Source organism: Eurosta solidaginis, chromosome 4, assembly GCF_040869045.1.
Source record: "Eurosta solidaginis isolate ZX-2024a chromosome 4, ASM4086904v1, whole genome shotgun sequence".
Taxonomy (NCBI): Eukaryota; Metazoa; Arthropoda; class Insecta; order Diptera; family Tephritidae; genus Eurosta; species Eurosta solidaginis.
Window position 1 is genome coordinate 103,900,277 of NC_090322.1, and position 23,964 is coordinate 103,924,240.

Below are 23,964 nucleotides of genomic sequence, written 5' to 3' on the forward strand. Positions count from 1 at the left end.
TTCTGGATGGTTTTCGGGATCCGTACGGGATCCTGCCAGGGTCATTTCGGGACTATTTCGGGATCATTTGGGGTACCTTCCGGCATCATTTCTATATGTTTTTGAGGATCCGTCCGGGATCCCGTCGCGGTTATTTCGGGACTTTTTATCGACTGGTATCGGATCATTTGGGGACCCTTTCGGCATAATTTCTGGATGGTTTTCGGGATCCGTCCGGGATCCCTTTGGGGTCATTTCGGAACTTTTTCGGGACTATTTCGGGACCATTTGGGGTATTTTCCGGCATCATTTCTCTATGGTATTCGGGATCATTTGGGGTCCCTTCCTTCATAATTTCTGGATGGTTTTCGGTCATTTCGGGACTATTAGGGGATCATTTGAGGACCTTCCGGCATCATTTCTGGATAGTTTTTGGGATCCGTGCGGGATCCCGGCGGGTAATTTCTGGACTTTTCAGAGATTGTTTCGGGATTATTTTGGGCCCTTCCAAGATCATTTATGGATGGATTTCGAGATCTGTCCGGGATCCCGTCAGGGTCATTTAGGAGTCCGTTCGAGATCCCGTCAGGGTCATTTCAGGACTATTAGGGGATCATTTGAGGACCTTTCCGGCATCATTTCTGGATAGTTTTCGGAATCCGTCTGGGATCCCGTCGGGTCATTTGATTACTTTTTCGGAACTAATATGGGATCATTTTGGGACCCTTCCGGAATCATTTCTGTATGGTTTTCGCGATCCGTCGTGGATCCCCTAAGGACCCTTCCTGGATATTTTCTGGATGGTTTTTGAGAACCGTACGGGAGCCCGTCAGGGGCATTTCGGAACTTTTTCGGGACTATTCCGGGATCATTTTGGTACCCTTCAGGCATCATTTCTTTGTGGTTCTCTGGATAAGTCTAGAATCGTGTCGTTGTCATTTCGGGTTTTTTGGGACTATTCCGGGAACTTTTGGAGACCCTTCCGTGGCATTTCTAGATGGTTTTCGGGATCTGTCCGCGATAGCGTCGGGGTCATTTCGTGGATTTTTCTGGATAATTTCGGGATCATTTGGGGATCCTATCAGGTTATCAGCTCATTTAGTTCTTTTTTTACTCAATTACAAAAATAAAATGTATTAGACAGACACATCTTTTTAAACAGATAACTTGATAAGCAGGCTAACGTGAATATCCCATATATTTAATTTTCTCCTTGTGGACGGGGCCGCGGATAAAGGCTAGTATCTAATATATATTATAAATGGGAAAGTTTGGATGTTAAGATGTTTGGATGTTTGGATGTTTGGATGTTTAGATGTTTGGATGTTTGGATGTTTGGATGTTTGGATGTTTGGATGTTTGTCCAGACGTTTGTCTTTGTGACTCAATAACGCAAGAACGGCTGGACCGATTTGGATGAAATTTTGCACACATATAGCCAATAGTCTAGAAGGATCTACTAGCTATATATTTTTCAAAAGGGGCGTGGTCCCCGCCCCCTAGGAACAGTTATAATTTAATTATTATATTTTTTCGTCTTTTCGAGTGAATCACGCCAGAATGGCTACACGGATTTTGATGAAATTTGGGACACAGACAGTAGTCTACTAGCGAAATTTTTTTCGAACATGGAAAGAGGGGTGGGAGTCCCACGACCCTTTCGAGCAATTACTTTTTAATAATTTTTACACATTATAACTTTACGTATACTGGCCTTCACCAATATCACAGACTCAAGGGGTCAAATAAGTCGAGGGCTTACAAAGTAAGCAGTGACACCCTCCGCCCGCCCCCCTTTATCTCCCCCTCTGGTGTAAAATCCATAAATTGTTATAACTCAATCTAAATTTTCTCCTAAATTAATAGTTTTTGGTATCTGGTACATACAGAACGAGATCTAGACAATTTTGGAGGAACGATCAGTGGTCCTCTCCTCTACTCCCGCCATCCGCCCTCCATCAATTGTTTTTATTAGCACGCTTTTATTAGCTTTACCTGTATGTTTCTATCTAACTTTTTATTCGCTCCAATGCGCCTGCTGCCTTATTAACATGGTTTTATAATTAGCTTCACCTTATTTGTAATCCCGTAAGGGTCATATCGGACCCTTCCGGGATCATTTCTGGATGGTTTTCGGGATCGGTCCGGGATTACGCCGGGGTAATTTCGGGACTATTTCGGGATCATTTTGGGACCCTTCCGGGATCATTTCTGTATAGTTTACGGGATCCGTCCGGGATCCCATCGGGGTTATTTTGGAACATTTTCGGGACTATTCCGGAATCATTTCGGGACTATTTCGCGATCATTTGGGGACCCTTCCGGCATCATTTCTGGATGGTTTTCGGGATCCGTGCGGGATCTCGTCGGGGTCATATGGGGACTTTTTCGGGATCATTTGTGGGCTCTTCCGGCATCATTTCTGGATGGTTTTCGGGATCCGTCCGGGATATCGTCGGGGTCATTTGGGGACTTTTTCGGGATCATTTGGGGGCTCTTCCGGCATCATTTCTGGATGGTTTTCGGGATCCGTCCGGGATCTCGTCGGGGTCATTTGGGGACTTTTTTGGGATCATTTTGGGGCTCATCCGGCATCATTTCTGGATGGTTTTCGCGATCCGTGCGGGATCCCGTCAGGGTCATTTCGGGACTTTTTCGCGACTAATACGGGATCATTTGGGAACCCTTTCGGCATCATTTCTGGATGGTTTTCGGGATCCGTCCGGGATCCCATTAGGGTAATTTCGGGACTATTAGGGGATCATTTGGGAACCTTTCCGGCATCATTTCTGGATAATTTTCGGGATCCGTCCGGGATGCCGACGAGGTCATTTCGGGACTATTTCGGGATCATTTGGGATACCTACCGGCATCATTTCTGGATGGTTTTTGGGATCCGTCCGGGATGCCGACGAGGTCATTTCGGGACTATTTCGGGATCATTTGGGATACCTACCGGCATCATTTCTGGATAGTTGTCGGGATCCCGTCACGGTCATTTCGGGACTATTAGGGGATCATTTGAGGACCTTTCCGGCATCATTTCTGTATTGTTTTCGGAATCCTTTCGGGATCCCGTCAGGGTCATTTTGGGACTTTTTTGGAGCTAATACGGGATCATTTGGGGATCCTCTAGGGGTCGTTTCGTGACTTTTTCTGTTTTATTTCGGGATCATTTGGAGACCCTTCCGGCATAATTTCTTGATGGTTTGCCGGATCCATCAGGGTCATTTCGGGACCATTTTGGGATCATTTGGGGACCCTTCCGAGATCATTTCTGGATCCGTCCGGGATGCCGTAGGAGCCATTTCGGGATTTTTTGTTACTTTTCCGGGATAGTTTTTGGACCCTTCCGGGATCATTTCTGGATCTGTGCGGGATCCCATCTGGGTCATTTCCGGACTATTTCTTGATCATTTTGGGATCCTTCCGGAATCATTTCTGTATGGTTTTTGCGATCCGTCGTTGATTCCCTCGGAGCCATTTCGGAACCTTTTCTGGAGTATGTCGGGGTCATTTGGGGAATTTTTCGGGATCATTTGGGGCTCTTCCGGCATCATTTCTGGATGGTTTTCGGGATCCGTGCGGGATCTCGTCGGGGTCATTTGGGGACTTTTTCGGGATCATTTGGGGGCTCTTCCGGCATCATTTCTGGATGGTTTTCGGGATCCGTCCGGAATATCGTCGGGGTCATTTGGGGACTTTTTCGGGATCATTTGGGGGCTCTTCCGGCATCATTTCTGGATGGTTTTCGGGATCCGTCCGGGATCTCGTCGGGGTCATTTGGGGACTTTTTCGGGATCATTTGGGGGCTCTTCCGGCATCATTTCTGGATGGTTTTCGGGATCCGTGCGGGATCTCGTCGGGGTCATTTGGGGACTTTTTCGGGATCATTTGGGGGCTCTTCCGGCATCATTTCTGGATGGTTTTCGGGATCCGTCCGGAATATCGTCGGGGTCATTTGGGGACTTTTTCGGGATCATTTGGGGGCTCTTCCGGCATCATTTCTGGATGGTTTTCGGGATCCGTCCGGGATCTCGTCGGGGTCATTTGGGGACTTTTTCGGGATCATTTGGGGGCTCTTCCGGCATCATTTCTGGATGGTTTTCGGGATCCGTGCGGGATCTCGTCGGGGTCATTTGGGGACTTTTTCGGGATCATTTGGGGGCTCTTCCGGCATCATTTCTGGATGGTTTTCGGGATCCGTCCGGAATATCGTCAGGGTCATTTGGGGACTTTTTCGGGATCATTTGGGGGCTCTTCCGGCATCATTTCTGGATGGTTTTTGGGATCCGTCCGGTATGCCGACGAGGTCATTTCGGGACTATTTCGGGATCATTTGGGATACCTACCGGCATCATTTCTGGATAGTTGTCGGGATCCCGTCACGGTCATTTCGGGACTATTAGGGGATCATTTGAGGACCTTTCCGGCATCATTTCTGTATTGTTTTCGGAATCCTTTCGGGATCCCGTCAGGGTCATTTTGGGACTTTTTTGGAGCTAATACGGGATCATTTGGGGATCCTCTAGGGGTCGTTTCGTGACTTTTTCTGTTTTATTTCGGGATCATTTGGAGACCCTTCCGGCATAATTTCTTGATGGTTTGCCGGATCCATCAGGGTCATTTCGGGACCATTTTGGGATCATTTGGGGACCCTTCCGAGATCATTTCTGGATCCGTCCGGGATGCCGTAGGAGCCATTTCGGGATTTTTTGTTACTTTTCCGGGATAGTTTTTGGACCCTTCCGGGATCATTTCTGGATCTGTGCGGGATCCCATCTGGGTCATTTCCGGACTATTTCTTGATCATTTTGGGATCCTTCCGGAATCATTTCTGTATGGTTTTTGCGATCCGTCGTTGATTCCCTCGGAGCCATTTCGGAACCTTTTCTGGAGTATGTCGGGGTCATTTGGGGACTTTTTCGGGATCATTTGGGGCTCTTCCGGCATCATTTCTGGATGGTTTTCGGGATCCGTGCGGGATCTCGTCGGGGTCATTTGGGGACTTTTTCGGGATCATTTGGGGGCTCTTCCGGCATCATTTCTGGATGGTTTTCGGGATCCGTCCGGAATATCGTCGGGGTCATTTGGGGACTTTTTCGGGATCATTTGGGGGCTCTTCCGGCATCATTTCTGGATGGTTTTCGGGATCCGTCCGGGATCTTATCAGGGTAATTTCGGGACTATTAGGGGATCATTTGTGGACCTTTCCGGCATCATTTCTTGATAATTTTCGGTATCCGTCCGGGATGCCGACGAGGTCATTTCGGGATTATTTCGGGATCATTTGGGATACCTACCGGCATCATTTCTGGATGGTTTTTGGGATTCGTCCGGGATCCCGTCGGGGTCATTTCGGGACTTTTTCTCGACTAATACGGGATCATTTGCGGACCCTTTCGGCATAATTTCTGGATAGTTGTCGGGATCCGTTCGGGATCCCGTCACGGTCATTTCGGAAATATTAGGGGATCATTTGAGGACCTTTCCGGCATCATTTCTGGATAGTTTTTGGAATCCTTTCGGGATCCCGTCAGGATCATTTCGGGGCTTTTTCGGGATCGTTTAAGGATGGCTTTCAGGATTCGTCCGGGAACCCGTCAGGGTAATTTCTGGACTTTTCCGAGACTATTTCGGGATCATTTTGGGACCTTCCCAAGATCATTTCTGGATGGATTTCGGGATTTGTCCGGGATGCCCTCAGGGTCATTTTGGGACTATTAGGTGAGCATTTGAGGACCGTTCCGGCATCACTTCTGGATGGTTTTCGGTATACGTTCAGATTCCCGTCGGAATAATTGCGGGACTTTTTCGGGATCATTGGGGTCCCTTCCAAAATCATTTCTGGATGGTTTTTGGGATTCGTCCGGCATCCCGTCGGGGTCATTTCGGGACTTTTTCTCGACTAATACGGGATCATTTGCGGGCCCTTTCGGTATCATTTCTGGATAGTTGTCGGGATCCGTTCGGGATCCCGTCAGGGTCTTTTCGGAACTATTGGGAGATCATTTGAGGACCTTTCCGGCATCATTTCTGGTTAGTTTTCGGGATCCTTTCCGGGTCCCTTCAGGGTCATTTCGGGACTTTTTCGGCATCATTTAAGATTGGTTTTCAGGATTCGTCCGGTATCCGTCAGGGTAATTTCTGGACTTCCCAGACTATTTCGGGATAATTTTGGGACCCTCCCAAGATCATTTCTGGATGGATTTCGGGATCTGTCCGGGATGCCGTCAGGGTCATTTTGGGACTATTAGGTGATCATTTGAGGACCTTTTCGGCATCACTTCTGGATGGTTTTCGGTATCCGCTCAGGATCCCGTCGGAATTATTGCGGGACTTTTTCGGGATGATTTGGTGTCCCTTCCGGCATCATTTCTGGCTGGTTTTTGGGATTCGTCCGGCATCCCGTCGGGTTCATTTCGGGACTTTTTCTCGACTAATACGGGATCATTTGCGGGCCCTTTCGGCATCATTTCTAGATAGTTGTCGGGATTCGTTCGGGATCCCGTCAGGGTCTTTTCGGAACTATTAGGTGATCATTTGAGGACATTTCCGGCATCATTTCTGGATAGTTTTCGGGATCCTTTCGGGGTCCAGTCAGGGTCATTTCGGGACTTTTTCGGGATCATTTAGAGATGGCTTTCAGGATTCGGAACTATTGGGAGATCATTTGAGGACCTTTCCGGCATCATTTCTGGTTAGTTTTCGGGATCCTTTCCGGGTCCCTTCAGGGTCATTTCGGGACTTTTTCGGCATCATTTAAGATTGGTTTTCAGGATTCGTCCGGTATCCGTCAGGGTAATTTCTGGACTTTTCCCAGACTATTTCGGGATAATTTTGGGACCTTCCCAAGATAATTTCTGGATGGATTTCGGGATCTGTCCGGGATCCCGTCAGGGTCATTTAGGGGTGCGTTCGAGATCCCGTCAGGGTCATTTCGGGACTTCTTCGGGAATATATCGGGATCATTTCTGGATGGTTTATGGGATCCGTCCATGACCCCTTAAGGGTCATTTCGGGACTATTAGGTGATCATTTGAGGACCTTTCCGGCGTCACTTCTGGATGATTTTCGGTATCCGTTCGGGATCCCGTCGGAATCAATGCGGGACTTTTACGGAATCATTTGGGATACCTTCCGGCATCATTTCTGGATGGTTTTCGGGATTTGTCCGTGATCCCGTCGGGGTTATTTCGGGACCTTTTCGGGGCTAATACGGGATCATTTGGGGATCCTCTAGGGGTCGCTTCGTGACTTTTTCTGTATTATTTCGGGATCATTTTGGGACCCTTTCGGCATAATTTCTTGATGGTTTGCCGGATCCATCAGGGTCATTTCGGGACCATTTTGGGATCATTTGGGGACCCTCCCGAGATCATTTCTGGATCCGTCCGGGATGCCGTAGGAGCCATTTCGGGATTTTTTGTTACTTTTCCGGGATAGTTTTTGCACCCTTCCGGGATCATTTCTGTATCTGTGTCCCGCATCCCATCTGGGTCAATTCCGGACTATTTCGGGATCATTTTGGAATCCTTCCGGAATAATTTCTGTATGGTTTTCGCGATCCATCGTGGATCCCCTCGGAGCCATTTCGGAACTTTTTCTGGAGTTAGTCGGTATAATTTAGGGACCCTTCCTGTATATTTTCTGGATGGTTTCTGAGATCCGCCCGGGAGCCCGTCAGGGTAATTTCGGAACTTTTTCGGGACTATTTCGGGATCAATTTGGTACCCTTCAGGCATCATTTCTGTGTGGTTATCTGGATAAGTCTAGAATCGTGTCGTTGTCATTTCGGGTTTTTTTGGGACTACTTCGGGAACTTTTGGAAACACTTCCGGGGCGTTTCTGGATGGTTTTCGGGATCCGTCCGCGATAGCGTCGGGGTTATTTCGTGGCTTTTTCTGGATAATTTCGTTATCATTTTGGGATCCTATCAGGTTATCAGTTCATAAATTTCTTTTTTTTACTCAATTACAAAAATAAAATGCATTAGACAGAAAAAAAATTTTAAACAGATAACTTTATAAGCAGGCTAACGTGAATATCCCACATATTTCATTTTCTCCTTGCGGACGGGGCCGCGGGTAAAGGCTAGTTATATTATAAATGGCAAAGTTTGGATGTTTAGATTGCTGGATGTTTGGATGTTTGTCCAGACGTTTGTCTTTGTGACTCAATCACGCAAGAACGGCTGAACGGATTTGTATGAAATATGGCATGCATATAGCCAATAGTCTAGAAGGATCTACTAGCTATATATTTTTCAAAAGGGGCGTGGTCTCCGCCCCCTAGGAACAGTTATAATTTAATTATTATATTTTTTTGTCTTTGCGACTGAATCACGCCAGAATGGCTTCACGGATTTTGATGAAATTTGGGACAGAGATAATAGGATACTGGCGAAATTTTTTTCGAACATGGAAAGGGGGAAGGGGGCCCCACGACCCCTTCGAATAATTGCTTTTTAACAATTTTTACACATTATAACTTTACGTATACTGACCTTCACCAATATTACAAACTCAATAGGTGAAAAAAGTCGAGGGCTTACAAAGTGAGCAGTGATACACCCCTGCCCCCTCCTTTCCCTTTTCGTGCAAAATCTATAAATTGTTATAACTCAATGTAAATTTTGTCCTAAAATCAATAATTTTTGGTATCTGGCTCATACAGATCGAGATCTAAACAATTTTGGAAAAACGATCAGTGGTACTCTCCTCCTTCCGCCATCCGCCCTCCTCAATTGTTTTTATTAGCACGCCTTTATTAGCTTTACCTGTATGTTTCTTTGTAACTCTTCATTCGCTCCAACGCGCCTGTTGCCTTATTAACATGGTTTTATAATTATCTTCACTCTATTTGTAATCCCGTTTGGGTCATATCGAGACCCTTCCGGGATCATTTCTGGATGGTTTTCGGGATCCGTCCGCGATCCCGCCGGGGTCATTTCTGGACATTTTCGGGACTATTCCGGGATCATTTCGGGACTATTGCGCGATCATTTGGGGACCCTTTTGGCATCATTTCTGGACTGTTTTCGGGATCCGTCCGGGATCCCGTCGGGGTCATTTCGGAACTTTTTTTCGACTAAGACGGGATCATTTGGGGACCCTTTCGGCATCATTTCTGGATGGTTTTCGGGATCCGTCCGGGTCACGTCGGGGTCATTTCTGGACTTTTTCTCGACTGATACGGGATGATTTGCGGACCCTTTCGGCATCATTTCTGGATGGTTTTCGGTTCCGTCCGGATCCCGTCGGGGTCATTTCGGGGCCCTTTCTCGACTAATACGGGATCATTTGGGGACCCTTTCGGCATCATTTCTCAATGGTTTTCGGGATCCGTCCGGGATCCCGTCGGGGTCATTTCAGGACTTTTTCTCGACTAATACGGGATCATTTGGGGACCTTTTCGGCATCATTTCTGTATGGTTTTCGGGTTCCGTTCGGGATCCCTTCAGGGCAATTTTGGGACTTTTTCTCGACTAATACAGGTTCATTTGAGGTACCTTCCGGCATCATTTCTAGATGGTTTTCGGGATCCATCAGGGATCCCGTCGGGTCATTTCTGGACTTTTTCTCGACTAATACGGGATCATTTGGGGTAACTTCCGGCATCATTCCTAGATGGTTTTCGGAGCCGTCCGGGATCCCGTCGGGGTGATTTCGGGACTTTTTCTCGACTAATACGGCATCATTTGGGGACCTTTTCGGCATCATTTCTGTATGGTTTTCGGGATCCGTTCGGGATCCCTTCAAGGTGATTTTGGGACTTTTTCTCGACTAATACGGGTTCATTTGAGGTACCTTCCGGCATCATTGCTAGATGGTTTCGGGATCCGTCCGGGATCCAATCAGGGTCATTTCGGGACTATTTCGGGATCATTTGGGGTACCTTCCGGCTTCATTTCTAGACGGTTTTCTGGATCCGTCCGGGATCCCGTCGGGGTAGTTTCGGGACTTTTTCTCGACTAATACGGGATCATTTGGGGTAGCTTTCGGCATCATTGCTAGATGGTTTTCGGGATCCGTCCGGGATCCCGTCAGGGTCATTTCGGTACTATTTCGGGATCATTTGGGGTACCTTCCGGCTTCATTTCTAGATGGTTGTCGGGATCCGTCCGGGATCCCGTCAGGGTCATTTCGGGACTATTTCGGTATCATTTGGGGTACCTTCCGGCTTCATTTCTAGATGGTTTTCTGGATCCGTCCGGGATCCCGTCGTGGTAATTTCGGGACTTTTTCTCGACTAATACAGGATCATTTAGGGTAGCTTCCGTCATCATTGCTAGATGGTTTTCGGGATCCGTCCGGATCCCGTCGAGGTCATTTCGGGACTTTTTCTCGACTAATACGGGATCATTTGGGGACGCTTTCGGCATCATTTCTGGATGGTTTTCGGGATCCGTCCGGGATCCCGTCGGGGTCATTTCGGGACTATTTGGGGATCATTTGGGGTACCTTCCGGCATCATTTCTAGATGGTTTTCGGGATCCGTCCGGGATCCCGTCAGGGTCATTTCGGTACTATTTCGGGATCATTTGAGATACCGTCCGCACCATTTCTAGATGGTTTACGGGATCCGTTCGGGATCCCGTCAGGTTCATTTCGGAACTATTTTGGGATCCTTTGGGGTACCTTCCGGCATTATTTCTATATGGTTTTGAGGATCCGTCCGGGATCCCGTCGGGGTCATTTTTGTCGACTAATACGGGATCATTTGGGGATGCTTTCGGCATCATTTCTGGATGGTTTTCGGGATCCGTCCGGTATCCCGTCGGGGTCATTTCGGGACTATTTTGAGATCATTGGGGCACCTTCCGGCATCATTTCTTTATGGTTTTCGGGATCCCGTCGGGGTCATTTCGGGACTTTTTCGGGACTAATACGGGATAATTAGGGGAGCTTTTCGGCATCATTTCTGGATGGTTTTCGGGATCCGTACGGGATTCTGCCAGGGTCATTTCGAGACTATTTCGGGGTCATTTAGGGTACCTTCCGGCATCATTTCTATATGTTTTTGAGGATCCGTCCGGGATCCCGTCGCGGGTATTTCGGGACTTTTTATCGACTGGTATCGGATCATTTGGGGACCCTTTCGGCATAATTTCTGGATGGTTTTCGGGATCCGTCCGGGATCCCTTTGGGGTCATTTCGGAACTTTTTCGGGACTATTTCGGGATCATTTGGGATATTTTCCGGCATCATTTCTGTATGGTATTCGGGATCATTTGGGGTCCCTTCCGTCATAATTTCTGGATGGTTTTCGGTCATTTCGGGACTATTAGGGGATCATTTGAGGACCTTCCGGCATCATTTCTGGATAGTTTTTGGGATCCGTGCGGGATCCCGGCGGGTAATTTCTGGACTTTTCAGAGATTGTTTCGGGATTATTTTGGGCCCTTCCAAGATCATTTCTGGATGGATTTCGAGATCTGTCCGGGATCCCGTCAGGGTCATTTAGGAGTCCGTTCGAGATCCCGTCAGGGTCATTTCAGGACTATTAGGGGATCATTTGAGGACCTTTCCGGCATCATTTCTGGATAGTTTTCGGAATCCGTCTGGGATCCCGTCGGGGTCATTTGAGGACTTTTTCGGAACTAATACGGGATCATTTTGGGACCCTTCCGGAATCATTTCTGTATGGTTTTCGCGATCCGTCGTGGATCCCCTAAGGACCCTTCCTGGATATTTTCTGGATGGTTTTTGAGAACCGTCCGGGAGCCCGTCAGGGGCATTTCGGAACTTTTTCGGGACTATTTCGGGATCATTTTGGTACCCTTCAGGCATCATTTCTTTGTGGTTCTCTGGATAAGTCTAGAATCGTGTCGTTGTCATTTCGGGTTTTTTGGGACTATTCCGGGAACTTTTGGAGACCCTTCCGTGGCATTTCTAGATGGTTTTCGGGATCTGTCCGCGATAGCGTCGGGGTCTTTTCGTGGATTTTTCTGGATAATTTCGGGATCATTTGGGGATCCTATCAGGTTATCAGCTCATTTAGTTCTTTTTTTACTCAATTACAAAAATAAAATGTATTAGACAGAAACATCTTTTTAAACAGATAACTTGATAAGCAGGCTAACGTGAATATCCCATATATTTAATTTTCTCCTTGTGGACGGGGCCGCGGGTAAAGGGTTTACCTGTATATTTGTTTATAACTCTTCATTCGCTTCAACGCACCTGCTACCTTATCAACATGCTTTTATAATTGGCTTCACCTTATTTGTAATCCCGTCAGGGTAATGTCGAGACCCTTTCGGGATCCTTTCTGGATGGTTTTCGGATCCCGTCGGGGTTATTTTGGGCCTTTTTCTGGACTATGTCAGGGTGATTTCAGGAATTTTACGGGATCATTTCTGTATAGTTTTCGGGATCCGTTCGGCATAAAAATATTTAAGTTTTAGGAATATCGTTCTCTTTAGATGCGACTAAATATGTCGGTGCTTTAAATGCGCCCATTGTAGCATTTTCAATGGTGTATGTTAATATATTCGTTTTTAACATTTTTTTTTTACTTTTTATTTCCATTTCTTTTGAGGAACACACTGCAGAATAGCACAACAAAACAGGATAACACCTACAAAATTTTTTATAATTATCACCATCATCATCAATATTATTATTGTTGTTTTTTTATTAGCTGTGTTTTTTCACGTCTATATACGTTTACGCTTAAACTCTATATGGACTGCTAAGCGACAAACTTTAAATACACCTCTGAAATTGCTACGAATAAAATTAGTACTACTAATTTTCAATACGCATTATACTCAGATGTAACTGAAATATGTGTCCATGTTTCACCCTCTGCACTAATTCCATGTATTCTATGCGCGTCCACTATCTATCACAACTGATTCAGCTATATATTATACACAGAAGTACAACAGAGGGTTGTGTTCCCGCTTTTCGGTACATCCTGTAGCTGTAGCTAGTTATTTAACCACTGCCGCTAGATGGGTCTCCCAAGCATTATCTAAGCGAGGATAGGCGTTTTTTTTCACGCGCAAACGAAACGTATACGCGTGTCAAAAAAACGGCTATTATTGTTATCATTATTTATATTGTAACGATGAACAAGAGAACGTTCTCAAATTTAATGAGCAAAGAAAAAGCATATTTTGAGGAATTGAAAGAACAATTTAGGAAATGAAATGAATCATCTGGGCAAGATACAGATAATATACCATCAACTAGCAGGGGGTAATTTCTTTAGATAGAGATGAAGTACCATCAACTAGTGTGGGGGTGATTTCTTTAGATAGTGATGATGTACCATCAACAAGTACAGGGGTAGTGTCTCATATTTCATCTGCCAATGATGCACCGTGCGCTGGTGGGGAACTTGCTTCCTGTTATGACAGCGATAGTGAATATGAGAGGTATTTATTTGAAGATAATGAACTAGATGAGAGTGTAGACGAGGTAGGACCCCCGGACATGACGGGAAGGGTATGTTCAGCGTTGAAATAAAACATCACAGAGTAGTCTTTCTAATCTTTTGCACTCCTTGGAAGGAGCAGGACTTAAGCGATTGCCAGTGTACGCCAAAACAGTTCTGGGTACAAGCAGGGAACTAGTAAGTATTAGGCCTTTTTCAAAGGGTGAGTTTTTGTATTTTGGGATTGAATATAATTTTTACTTTAAAGAACTTGATCTTCTCCAAAGCTTAGAGCGAATTCAATAGATGTAGAATAGATGGGCTTAAAGTTTTCAAAAGTTCTAACAGGGTATTATGGCCAATTTTGGGCCACGTTGTAGATTTCCCCAATTCGGAACCATTTATGATAGCTTGTTATTCAGGGATGAGTAAGCCCCCAGATCTAAATGATTTTTTAAAAGAATTTTGCGAGGAGATAGGCACTTTAGCTCAGAATTGGGTGAAAGTGGGATCTACACAGGAATAAAGCAATTAGTGTTAGGCTGTTTACTTGCGATTCACCAGATCGGGCATTCATAACTGGGGTAAAGGGTCATACAGCAAAAAATAGCTGCCCGAAATTTTAGCAAATGGGGCAACATTTAAATCGGGTGTGCCTATCCCAAGAAGTGGGCGAGCTAAGAGCAGATGATTCATTTAAAAATAGGCTAGATTTGTCATTCCATAAGCAGAGGGAGATTTTGCTTAGAATCCGTAAATATTGGCATGGTTTCTCAGTTTCCCTTAGAATCCATGCATTTAGTGGACTTAGGAGTAACAAAAAAACTACTCCAGTCGCTTATTAAAAGAGGGAAAGTAACGAGAATGAACGAAAAATTGATGTTTCTGAATAACTACGTTCCCTCTGAGTTTTCTAGACGAAGCCGTGATCTAGACGAATTAAGCAACTGGAAATCGACAGAATACCGGCAGTTTTTATTGTATTCTGGCATTTTCGTTTTGAAAGACTGCATACCGGATAACCTTTATTATGTAACCGCAGTCTTCTTTTTTTTTGTTACATAGTGTGCATGGGTGTGTCTTTCGCCAAGAACGCGGTTGGTTAATGCAAGTGCATGTATCCCGAAGTATGCACTGTTGCAGCGAGGCTCAGAATGAGTGGAGTGGCATTGAAAGTGTGAACCAAGTTTTATCGAGTGTTTGAGCCGAGCTGTATTATACCAATTAGCTCGGAAAAAGATCGGCGACAGGCTGACGCTTGGTAGTTGGGTCGACTGTAACCTTCAAATGCAGGAAAGATTAGTTCATAAGAAGTTTCAAGTGAGTGCAGTGGTGAATATTAAGCATTTTTAAAGTGCAGTGAAAAAATCATTGAGATCGGGGGTATACATAGTATATATCTCATACAACCGATTGTTAAGATAAGAAACTTTGCACAATTTCTGCCCCGTTTTAACAGCTAGAACCTTCAAATTTCACCAAATGCTTACGTATATAGCATATATTGTTGTCTGAATAAATCATAGAGATCGGTGGTATATATATTATATACTTCATATAAACTGTCATTTTTGGCCCCTTTTTACGGCTAGAAGCTTCAAAATTCATCAAATTTCATCAAATAGTTACGTTTACGTCATATATTTTTGAAATACGTGATTCGTAGTCATAGTTTTTACATGCAGACAACAAAAAACGTGAAGCTTTGCATCCTCACACAAAGTACCTACCTATTTTTATACTTTTCATGAAAATGAAATGGTATATTAATTTCGTCACGAAACCCAAAACTGTAAGTCCTTAAAGGAAAATAGATAGACCCACCATTAAGAATAAAAAGTTTAAAGTATCAAACGGGGTCCGACGGTACAAGTGTCCGGTCAGTGCCAATTAAATTGGCTAAAATATATAGCCAGAGTTCCCGTCATATTTGAGGTAAGTCAGTGCCTTCATATTTTCCTTGGTTTTTATAGTTTAATATACTTAACCTATTCACGTCAGATTAAGTATCAGCTTAGATGGTTTAAATTTGTTTCCCTGCATATAGAGAAAAAAATAACCGCTTAAGCAGATACTCGAATAGCCCAATGTTTTTCGTAAAAGTAAAGCCTTTAGAATATATGTATGTGGGTACGTAGGCACATATGTATATACGTACTCATGTGCATATTGAGGCACAGCAAACTAATTGTAAATTAATATTTTATAAAAAGGTGTGTACATATATAAGTTATGCCCAAGAAGCTATCGTGATTTTTAGGTGTATGTAGGTATACAATTCTGATATACCACGTACATACATATATGTAAAACATACATATGTAAAACATTACATACAGTCATATTTTGGAAAGACTCAAATTTTGATATTTGGCGCTTTTTTTCATTGTATGTATCTATGTATATACAAACACATATTTATATGTAGAAAAACAACTCTAGACTAAGTGTAGGTATACATACGTACATATATAAATCCTAATACCATGATTCGATTTACAGGTCTTCGCCCGCGGGAGGTCATGTACGGGGACCTCAAAATTGTATAGAAGTCACCACTGAGCTTCACGTTTCACTTTCCGTTATATATGTATATACATATATATATATGTGCGGACACTGAGGAAAATTTACGGCAAATTAGCTGAAACGGTCCCACCCCTAATCATATTGTAACAAAACAGCTGGACTATCGGCTAATTGGATGTGGGTCAACGTCCCAGCAAGTCCAGTTGCAGCAAAGGCAAAAGAACACTTGTCATATGCAAACTATTGAGAGCGGGAAAATTTGCTCGTCTTACTAAGTCGATCGAGCAAAAGGAGGGCGATAACGATCTAATCTTCAGCGCAGCACAGCATTAGGGCAGCATAAGAAGCGTCGCAGCAACAACAGTAGCAGCATCAGCAAGAGAGTGGCAGAGAAAGCGGCTTATGTCTTTTTTACCTTTTTTCCCTGTCCGTTTTTATTTATTTTCGTTGTTGGATAATTATTTACTAATGATAAATATAATACCAGATGGCAACCGAATCGAAACACAGAGCTGATCTAGTAAATAATCATTATTAGGGAGTTCAACGTATGAAGAAAGTAACAGCAATCAGGACCCACCTCCTCTCATGTAATTTTCTATACTCACATATCGGCCTTGTTAAAATTATTATTTCAATTTTTCCTAGCTTTGAACTAGAGTCAACATTACATATTTTTTTCTTTTGACTCACCTAAGTTAAAACGTTGGCTATTTTTATAATTATTGGCCATACAATTTTCATGTAACCTCGTTGCAGGGGCGTAGCGACGGGGCGGGGGGGGGGGGGAGTTTGGGGGTTTAAACGCCCCTCCCCCTTGCCACAGGATCATTTGATTTTTTAGGTCGTTACAATTCAAATATTTGATGTTTTTATGTCTATGTTAATAAATTTCTTTATAATTCTGCACGTATTTACTTTATTGGTGATATTATATTTTTAATATGGAATCATATGTATGCACGAAGTGAACACTTATATATTTTAATCATATTCTGTTTCATAATAATTCTGCAATTTATTAAATATACAAATATACATGTTAACTTTTACTATAATTTCATAAAGAAGTTTCCTTTTAAATTTCCCTAACGACCATCTACATACATATCAGAGAACAGCAAAAATCGAACACAACAACGTTCGATTACATTCGGCAACATGATCGTGTTCAATGATCCAACTTGCTTAAATGAACATAATCGACATTGATTTAAAGTCAACCAACTTATTGCATGCGTGAATATAATCAATTCAGGCGTTTGCTCGTTTGCCTCAACAGCGATTACATTCATCGGAATGAAAAGGCAAATATGAAAACTCTATTTGCATGATTCTTCTGCCCTTACGTCACCACGACAAGCTACATATAAGAGAATATGTAACAGACAGTTGAAGCAGTATGCTCTTCTAATGAAATCTCTATTATTTTGCTTAGAAAAAGTGCTCAAACAAACGCCGAGGATACACATTTTTATCCCATTTCTAGACTCAGCAATTCAGAATTTGGAATTACGATTCAACATTTTAAAATGTAAAAAACACATTTGTTTTTTTTCCGTGTAGATATGACGTTTAAATTAAATTTTTTTCTATTCGATCAGTTTCTTTCTTTTGAATTTTATATATGTATACTTTAGATCTAATGCATAGGCTCAAAAAGCATGAATTCTACTTATTCCTGAAGGAGGTACTTCGGTTTTTTTTTATCAATTTATTTTCCTAATGTTCACATGTTGTTGAAAATCTTGTGTACGCTTCCAGTAACAACGGCAACGAACGAGAGATCTTGTTCAACTCTTAGGCTGATTAAAAACTATTTGAGAAATACGTTGAGTGAAAATCGATTGAATGGCTGTGCATCACTAAGCATCCACCGTGATTAAATTGTTACCGTTGATGAAGTTTTAGATGAAATGTCAAAGAAAAGCCGACGCATGCGCTTGAGTTTTTAATATAACCTTTTTCATATCATATTCTAAACAAAAATAAAAAAATGTAAGGCGCGATAACCTCCGAAGAGATCTAAGGCCGAGCTTCTCTTCCAATTTGCGTCGTGCTCCTCTTGATTTTCCCTACAAATTGGTCGGACGGGACCTACATGTTTTATGCCGACTCCGAACGGCATCTGCAAGGCAAATGAGTTTTCACTGAGAGCTTTTCATGGCAGAAATATACTCGGAGCGCTTGCCAGTCACTGCCGAGGGGCGACCCCGCTTAGAAAAATTTTCTCCTAATTGAAAAACCTTATTTCTAAAATTTTGATGTTGCTTTGCCCGGGAGTTGAACCCAGGGCATACGGTGTGATAGGCGGAGCACGCTACCATCATACCACGGTGCCTCGTACTTTAATGTTAAAGCTAAAGACATTTTTTTTTTATTTATTTAATTGAAACAAAATTTTTTTTGAACCCCCCAAGGCAATTTTCTGGCTACGTCCCTGCCTCGTTGCATGCGAGAGGTTAAAATTTTCATTTTTCTAAATTTTTTCTTGTATGACTTAAGTGTTAGGGCACTTAGACTCGAAGGAAGCCGAATTCCTTGGCCTTACTGAATTGGGTTTCTTTTCATAACCTTTTGGTTCTTTTATATAAACGCATGTTCAGGTGTTTTCGCGTGCACCTGAGTATAAACCCTGTAATAATAACTTTAAACCAAAATTTCTCATTAGCGCCTCTCTTTCTTCGCACTTGGTACCAACTGCTGGGAGAAAAAAGTAAGTGAAGAAATCTTTCTTTTTATCATCATTTATATACATACATATGTGGGAGACATATGCCTAAGCATACGTACTCCTTTGCTTTATAATTTTAGCAATTTTTTTTTTTAACTTTTCTTTGTATATTTTGTTTTGGTATTTATTTTTTTTGGCAAAAATTAAGCTGAACAAAACGTAGGAGTGCGGTTTGTTTACTTGCTTACATACATATATCGTCAGCTTATATTCAATAACCTCCATCAGCAAAAACTCAATTTTTCAGGAGAGCAAAAAAACTGTTTAATCAACTATTTTGCAAAGTGCAAATAATACGAAGTACCCCATTGAGTAATAAAATATTACTCTAGCTAACTGAGCTAGTTTTTTGTTTAAATTTTACTTTGATTTAGCTTAGAAAGCAGATTGAGGTTATTGCAACTCCAATGAAAACTATTTTTGTATAAAATATTGTTGATAGAGGATTTTGCAGTATAAAGAAAACATAGATTTTTCGGTTTGTATGGTGTATGCTAGCCCAGATTTTGAACCTGCCGTAGAAGTATAGTGTGAAGAGTGCTTGCTTTCTACACACAAGGACCTGGGGGCAATTCCCGCGATAGGCGCTATCAAAAATGCAAAAGTGCCAGAAGCATGGTAAGCATAGTAGTTCTCCCATGGCAAAATTTGAAGCAAAAATTCCTTTCTTGGCAGAAGCATTCAGTCAGTTTGCAAAACAAAATTTGAGTAATAAACCGTCGGAGTTAAGTTCATGCCAATTATTTATTATTATTCACCCCTATTCTGCATTTCGCCTTGGATTGGAATTTTTTCGATTTGTCAACTTTGGTATTCTGTGTTCCAGTCTATTTCGATCCAACTTCGAATCGTTCGATTTTGTGTATTCTGAATTTCGATCGTAGTTCCGTTTTTCTAAGTTGGAAATTTGTTGGCGGAAAAATATTTTCTTTTTATTTTTTTATTAATTTATAACAGAATTTTAACAAAAATGAAAGTAAAACTTGTTGAGAAACGTAAAAGGCTTGATGGTGATTGTTTTTTATATGTTTTCAACACAAGTGCAGTATGAGACGTTGGCTAATTTAATCATAGTAGAGGTTTACAAGTATGATATGTATGAGAGGGAAACAATTCCTTTCTCTTTCTAACATACTGCCGTTTGACACTTCGGTCAGTGTCAAACTATTGTGGAACTCAGTGTAACCTGCGTGGAACAAGCGTTTGACACTGAACGAAGTGTCAAAATTACCGGGGTTGCTGTCGTGGAAAGCGACGCAGGGAAACAAAAAAGAGGACGGAATATCAGATATGGGGTGCTGTGATGGTAAATTTTTTTAACGTATTTAGTATGAAAATCTAGTGCACCTATATGGGTCCTACAGAAAATTATACAAAAGTCTTGAATTGGAGTATCTGAGGACGTGTAGTTATTCCAGTATTAAGAACACAAACACGGGTGCTAAGTTTTTCTGCCCGTTCAAAAGTTCTACACGAAAAACAGTTTGAAGCCGAGGTCGACTGCAATAACCCGTCCAAAAATCTAGAAAGAGAAATGAAAAGACGCGCTTTGTCCTGTTATCAATAGTCCAAAGGCGAAAAAGTATACGAATTATTGGAAGCGAGGCAAAAACGCGTCTATTAATACTTCCCCCAACGGTTTTGGTCATGTTTTAGCAATCGTCCCCGGTAATAAAGTATCACAAATTGTTAATTAAAATTGTCCAAAACATATGAATTTTAAAGAGAGATGTAATTAAGTGCTCGTTTGAAAGTAAATAAGGATATTTCTTCCCTGCAAAAATCGTGTGACCAAAAACGCACACAGCCACATGAATTTTTGACAGGGGTGACGATTTGGAATGAAAAATTCTCCAAATGAAATAGAATGTTGACAAATTTAGCTTTCCCATAATGTATCGTGCTCTCTCGCACCTATTATTTTTATAGGGATAGCAAAATACGTAATTTTTGCGTGCAAAAAAATCCGCCATTTCTAATTCAGCAAAGACAGCAAAACATTTTGTATTGTATTTGTATTTATTAGGCAATTCATCCCAGCACAACAATTTGGCAAAAATTATTTTACAGTGCTAGTCGGTAAAAGGCATAAAATAGGAACAATTTAAACTTGAAACTTAAAGTGGTGGAAAATTTTTTTGAAGGTTTTAAGTGGAATATCTCCAGAAAGATTTAAAATTAAGAGGGAGTTCTCCAGATCACTAATATATATATTTTAGAGTGCGCAAACTTATAATTTAAAAGTTATTTGGTGTTAAAGTTTGCAAATTTCTATACAAATTTTATATGTGTATACATATATATATGTGGCAGCACAGCTTTGTAATGTCATCAATAAAATATATATATATATATATATATATATATATATATATATATATATATATATATATATGTGCATGTTGCTACAAAAGCGTGATTGATTTAATAAAAACATTTATAATAAGGAAAAACAATGCAAAAATGAAATGTGAAATATACAAAAATGCAATTTAAGTTTATCGTTACCAATTTATAAAGATATGTATGTGGATTAAGGTTTTGAAAGATGTGTAAATTGTAATTTAAAGTGCTATAGAAATTTGCTAAATTTGCAAACTTTAACAACAAATAACTTTTAAATTATAAGTTTGCGCACTTTAAAATATATATATTTGTGATCGGGAGAACTCCCTCTTTCATTTGATACCCGAACTCGGGGGTGCTATTCTAAAATTTTACCAAAGTCTTTAATATACAATGATTTTTGCTGTTTATTTCGACAAAAATTTTTGATTTGATTTTTGTGCTCATCGAAAGAATTCACAATTATATAGCACCATGCCGCTAATTATGATAAAAGGTGGTGTGTGGAGAAACACTGAGGTAAGCATTTGACGCGACTGGTTACTCTTGGCCGTTTATTAACTAAATTGATAACTTTCAGGATGAAATCCTCAAAGCAGCTGTAATGAAATATGGTAAAAACCAGTGGTCACGTATTGCATCACTGCTGCACCGCAAATCTGCCAAGCAATGTAAGGCACGCTGGTACGAATGGCATGATCCTAGCATAAAGAAGACAGAATGGTCACGGGAGGAGGATGAAAAGTTTTTGCATTTTGTCAAATTAATGCCAATACAATGGCGTACAATTGCGCCGATTATTTCAGAGGGTTAACTGGCGCCAATTGTTCACACCAAATTGTTAGGTACAGGATTCGCCACGGGTAGGTGAGGTTGGCAATCACAACCCCTTGAATCATTTTAGTCGGCAGGTATGCCGCGGATATATTCTTGGCACTTGTTATTGATGGCTTTTATGATGCCACCAACACAACCTGGACAGACGCCAATGCTCAGTCAACCACCCAAGCCGGGTCAACCCCCAATACCCGGACACGTCCGGACGTCCTGGTTATAATGTATGCTAATACAACTAATAATTTACAAATTTGCTGATGATTATTTTTGTGTTATTTTCTTTAGCAACCACCTGCACCTGTTACTGGTAAATATCAACAGCCGCAACAGTATGATCAAGCCCAACGCCGTTTAGATCCCGATCAGATGCCAAATCCGATAAGCGTTATCATTGAAAATCAAAATAGCGCTGGTGGTGCTTTTATTGCTAATGAACAGGGTTTATTACCACAATTGGTGACCACAAAATATGTGGTAGAAGATCGGGGTAACTCCTCGCCACGTTACGTTAGGTATCGATAATTGAAATTAATGTTTTGTTTGGCAATTACATTGATCTTTCTTCTTTGCAGGTCGTCTTTGTATTGCATACCTGCAACAGCTGATTTATTAAAAACAACAGCTTTGTCCATTACACTTACCGTCTCACCAATGGCACGCACGGTTGAGGGTGAATATGAGCCACCCATTGTAAATTTTGGTGAATTGGGTGCAATTAGATGTAATCGTTGCAAGGCTCAATAGCAACTTGTAGATGCTGGTCGTCGTTTCCAATGTCTAATGTGTAAAGTAACAAGAGATGGTAAAAAAAATCTTTCACTTTTACTTGTGTTCATTGATCCATATTTTTTCTCAACAGTGCCAACTGCATATTTCCAACATTTGGGCCATACCGGTCAGCGTGTCGATAAATATGAACGTCCTGAACTTGTATTGGGTACATGGGTATTTGTGTAAAAAATGCTTGGGTACCGATAGCTCTCATGGTAAACCTCAACTCATATCCAACATCAATGCCTCGCATTCAATTGTGGCACTGTACGGACTACATTGGGTTCACGTAGTATGGACAAGCATATTGTTGATTCCAGTGGTAAGCCCACAATTTCAAATGATGGGGCAACCATTATGAAACTATTGGATATTGTGAATCCAGCCGTAAAACTCTCGTAGACATCGCCAAATTTCAAAATGCTGAGGTAAGTTTTTTGCTATATTAGAATGTGTAGAATAAAAATGTTTCTCTTATCAGGTCGGCGATGGCACCACTTCAGTAGTATTTTAAGCATGTGAAATCTTAAAACAAGTTAAGCCAGATGTTGAGGAAGGCGTGCATGCACGTATCATCACTAAAGCTATACGTAAAGCATTACAAATATGCATGCTAAAATATGACAGGGCTGTACATGTCGAAGCGCCAATCAAAGGAGCAACAAAGTGCTTTATTGGAAAAATGATCTGCCACAGCAATGTCCTCCAATGTCCAAGAGTATCAGAAAATTGTTTATGCTGAATGGCGTATTCTGTAGAATAAACTAGCTAAGTAAGGCGCCAATGTTGTGTTTTCTAAATTACCAATTGGTGATGTTGCTACACAGTATTTTGCAGATCGTGATATGTTCTGTGCTGTTCATGTACCAGAAGAAGATTGGAAACGTAAAATGAAAGCTTGTGGTGGTGCTGTTATGACTACAGCTAATGATATGAATTCAAGTGTTTTGGGTCAATGTGATTACTTTGAAGAACGTCAGGTTGGTGGTGAACGTTTCAACATTTTCCAAGGTTTGACATTAATTTCATTTTTATAGTTTATAATTATTTAAAGGTTGCGTTAATGCTAGAACAAGTACATTGATTTTTCGTGGCAGTGTTGAACAAGGGATGGGCTGAAGGTTTAATGTGGCCACATAAATCGTTCCCGAGATGGTCGGGCTAGCACTTTAATGGTGCTGTGTTACTGGAGCGTACCGGATCTGTATCCGGATAAAGGACCATCACATCGATAACACTCCCCAAAGCCTTCGAGGAGCAACCTTATCGCTACAAAAACAACAACAACATTGTGTCCAAATCCCGAAAAAAAAAACTATAAAATTTGTGTCAGTGAAATGATAATTATTGCTTTTGGTTGTTAGTTTTGAGGCATCGTCATC

The 23,964-nt window shown here is 41.9% G+C and overlaps 1 protein-coding gene and 1 pseudogene across 2 annotated transcripts; both read left to right on the forward strand.

The window, feature by feature from the left end:
• Window positions 1–23,964, forward strand: part of LOC137248637 (T-complex protein 1 subunit eta-like) — a 528,633-nt pseudogene that overhangs the window by 499,842 nt on the left and 4,827 nt on the right.
• LOC137250087 (protein transport protein Sec24C-like) lies at window positions 21,166–23,689 on the forward strand. Of its 2 annotated transcripts, XR_010952720.1 has the most exons (7): window positions 21,167–22,032; window positions 22,097–22,323; window positions 22,384–22,613; window positions 22,671–23,010; window positions 23,064–23,354; window positions 23,410–23,593; window positions 23,637–23,689. XR_010952720.1 is itself a non-coding variant. In XM_067782372.1 (3 exons), the coding sequence occupies exons 2-3, from the start codon at window positions 22,178–22,180 to the stop codon at window positions 22,553–22,555; spliced, it is 318 nt and encodes a 105-aa protein (XP_067638473.1). In that variant the 5' UTR covers window positions 21,166–22,032; window positions 22,097–22,177; the 3' UTR covers window positions 22,556–22,644. The 2 variants fall into 2 exon arrangements, 1 of the variants encoding a protein (XP_067638473.1); XM_067782372.1 differs by lacking the exons at window positions 22,671–23,010; window positions 23,064–23,354; window positions 23,410–23,593; window positions 23,637–23,689 and having other exon boundaries at window positions 21,166–22,032; window positions 22,384–22,644.

Bases quoted from the DNA above. Each gene is read 5' to 3' on its own strand.
- LOC137250087 (XM_067782372.1), top strand. From the start codon at position 22,178: ATGCCAAATCCGATAAGCGTTATCATTGAAAATCAAAATAGCGCTGGT. The intron at 22,324-22,383 runs GTATCGATAATT...TCTTCTTTGCAG, and splicing joins TCCTCGCCACGTTACGTTAG to GTCGTCTTTGTATTGCATAC.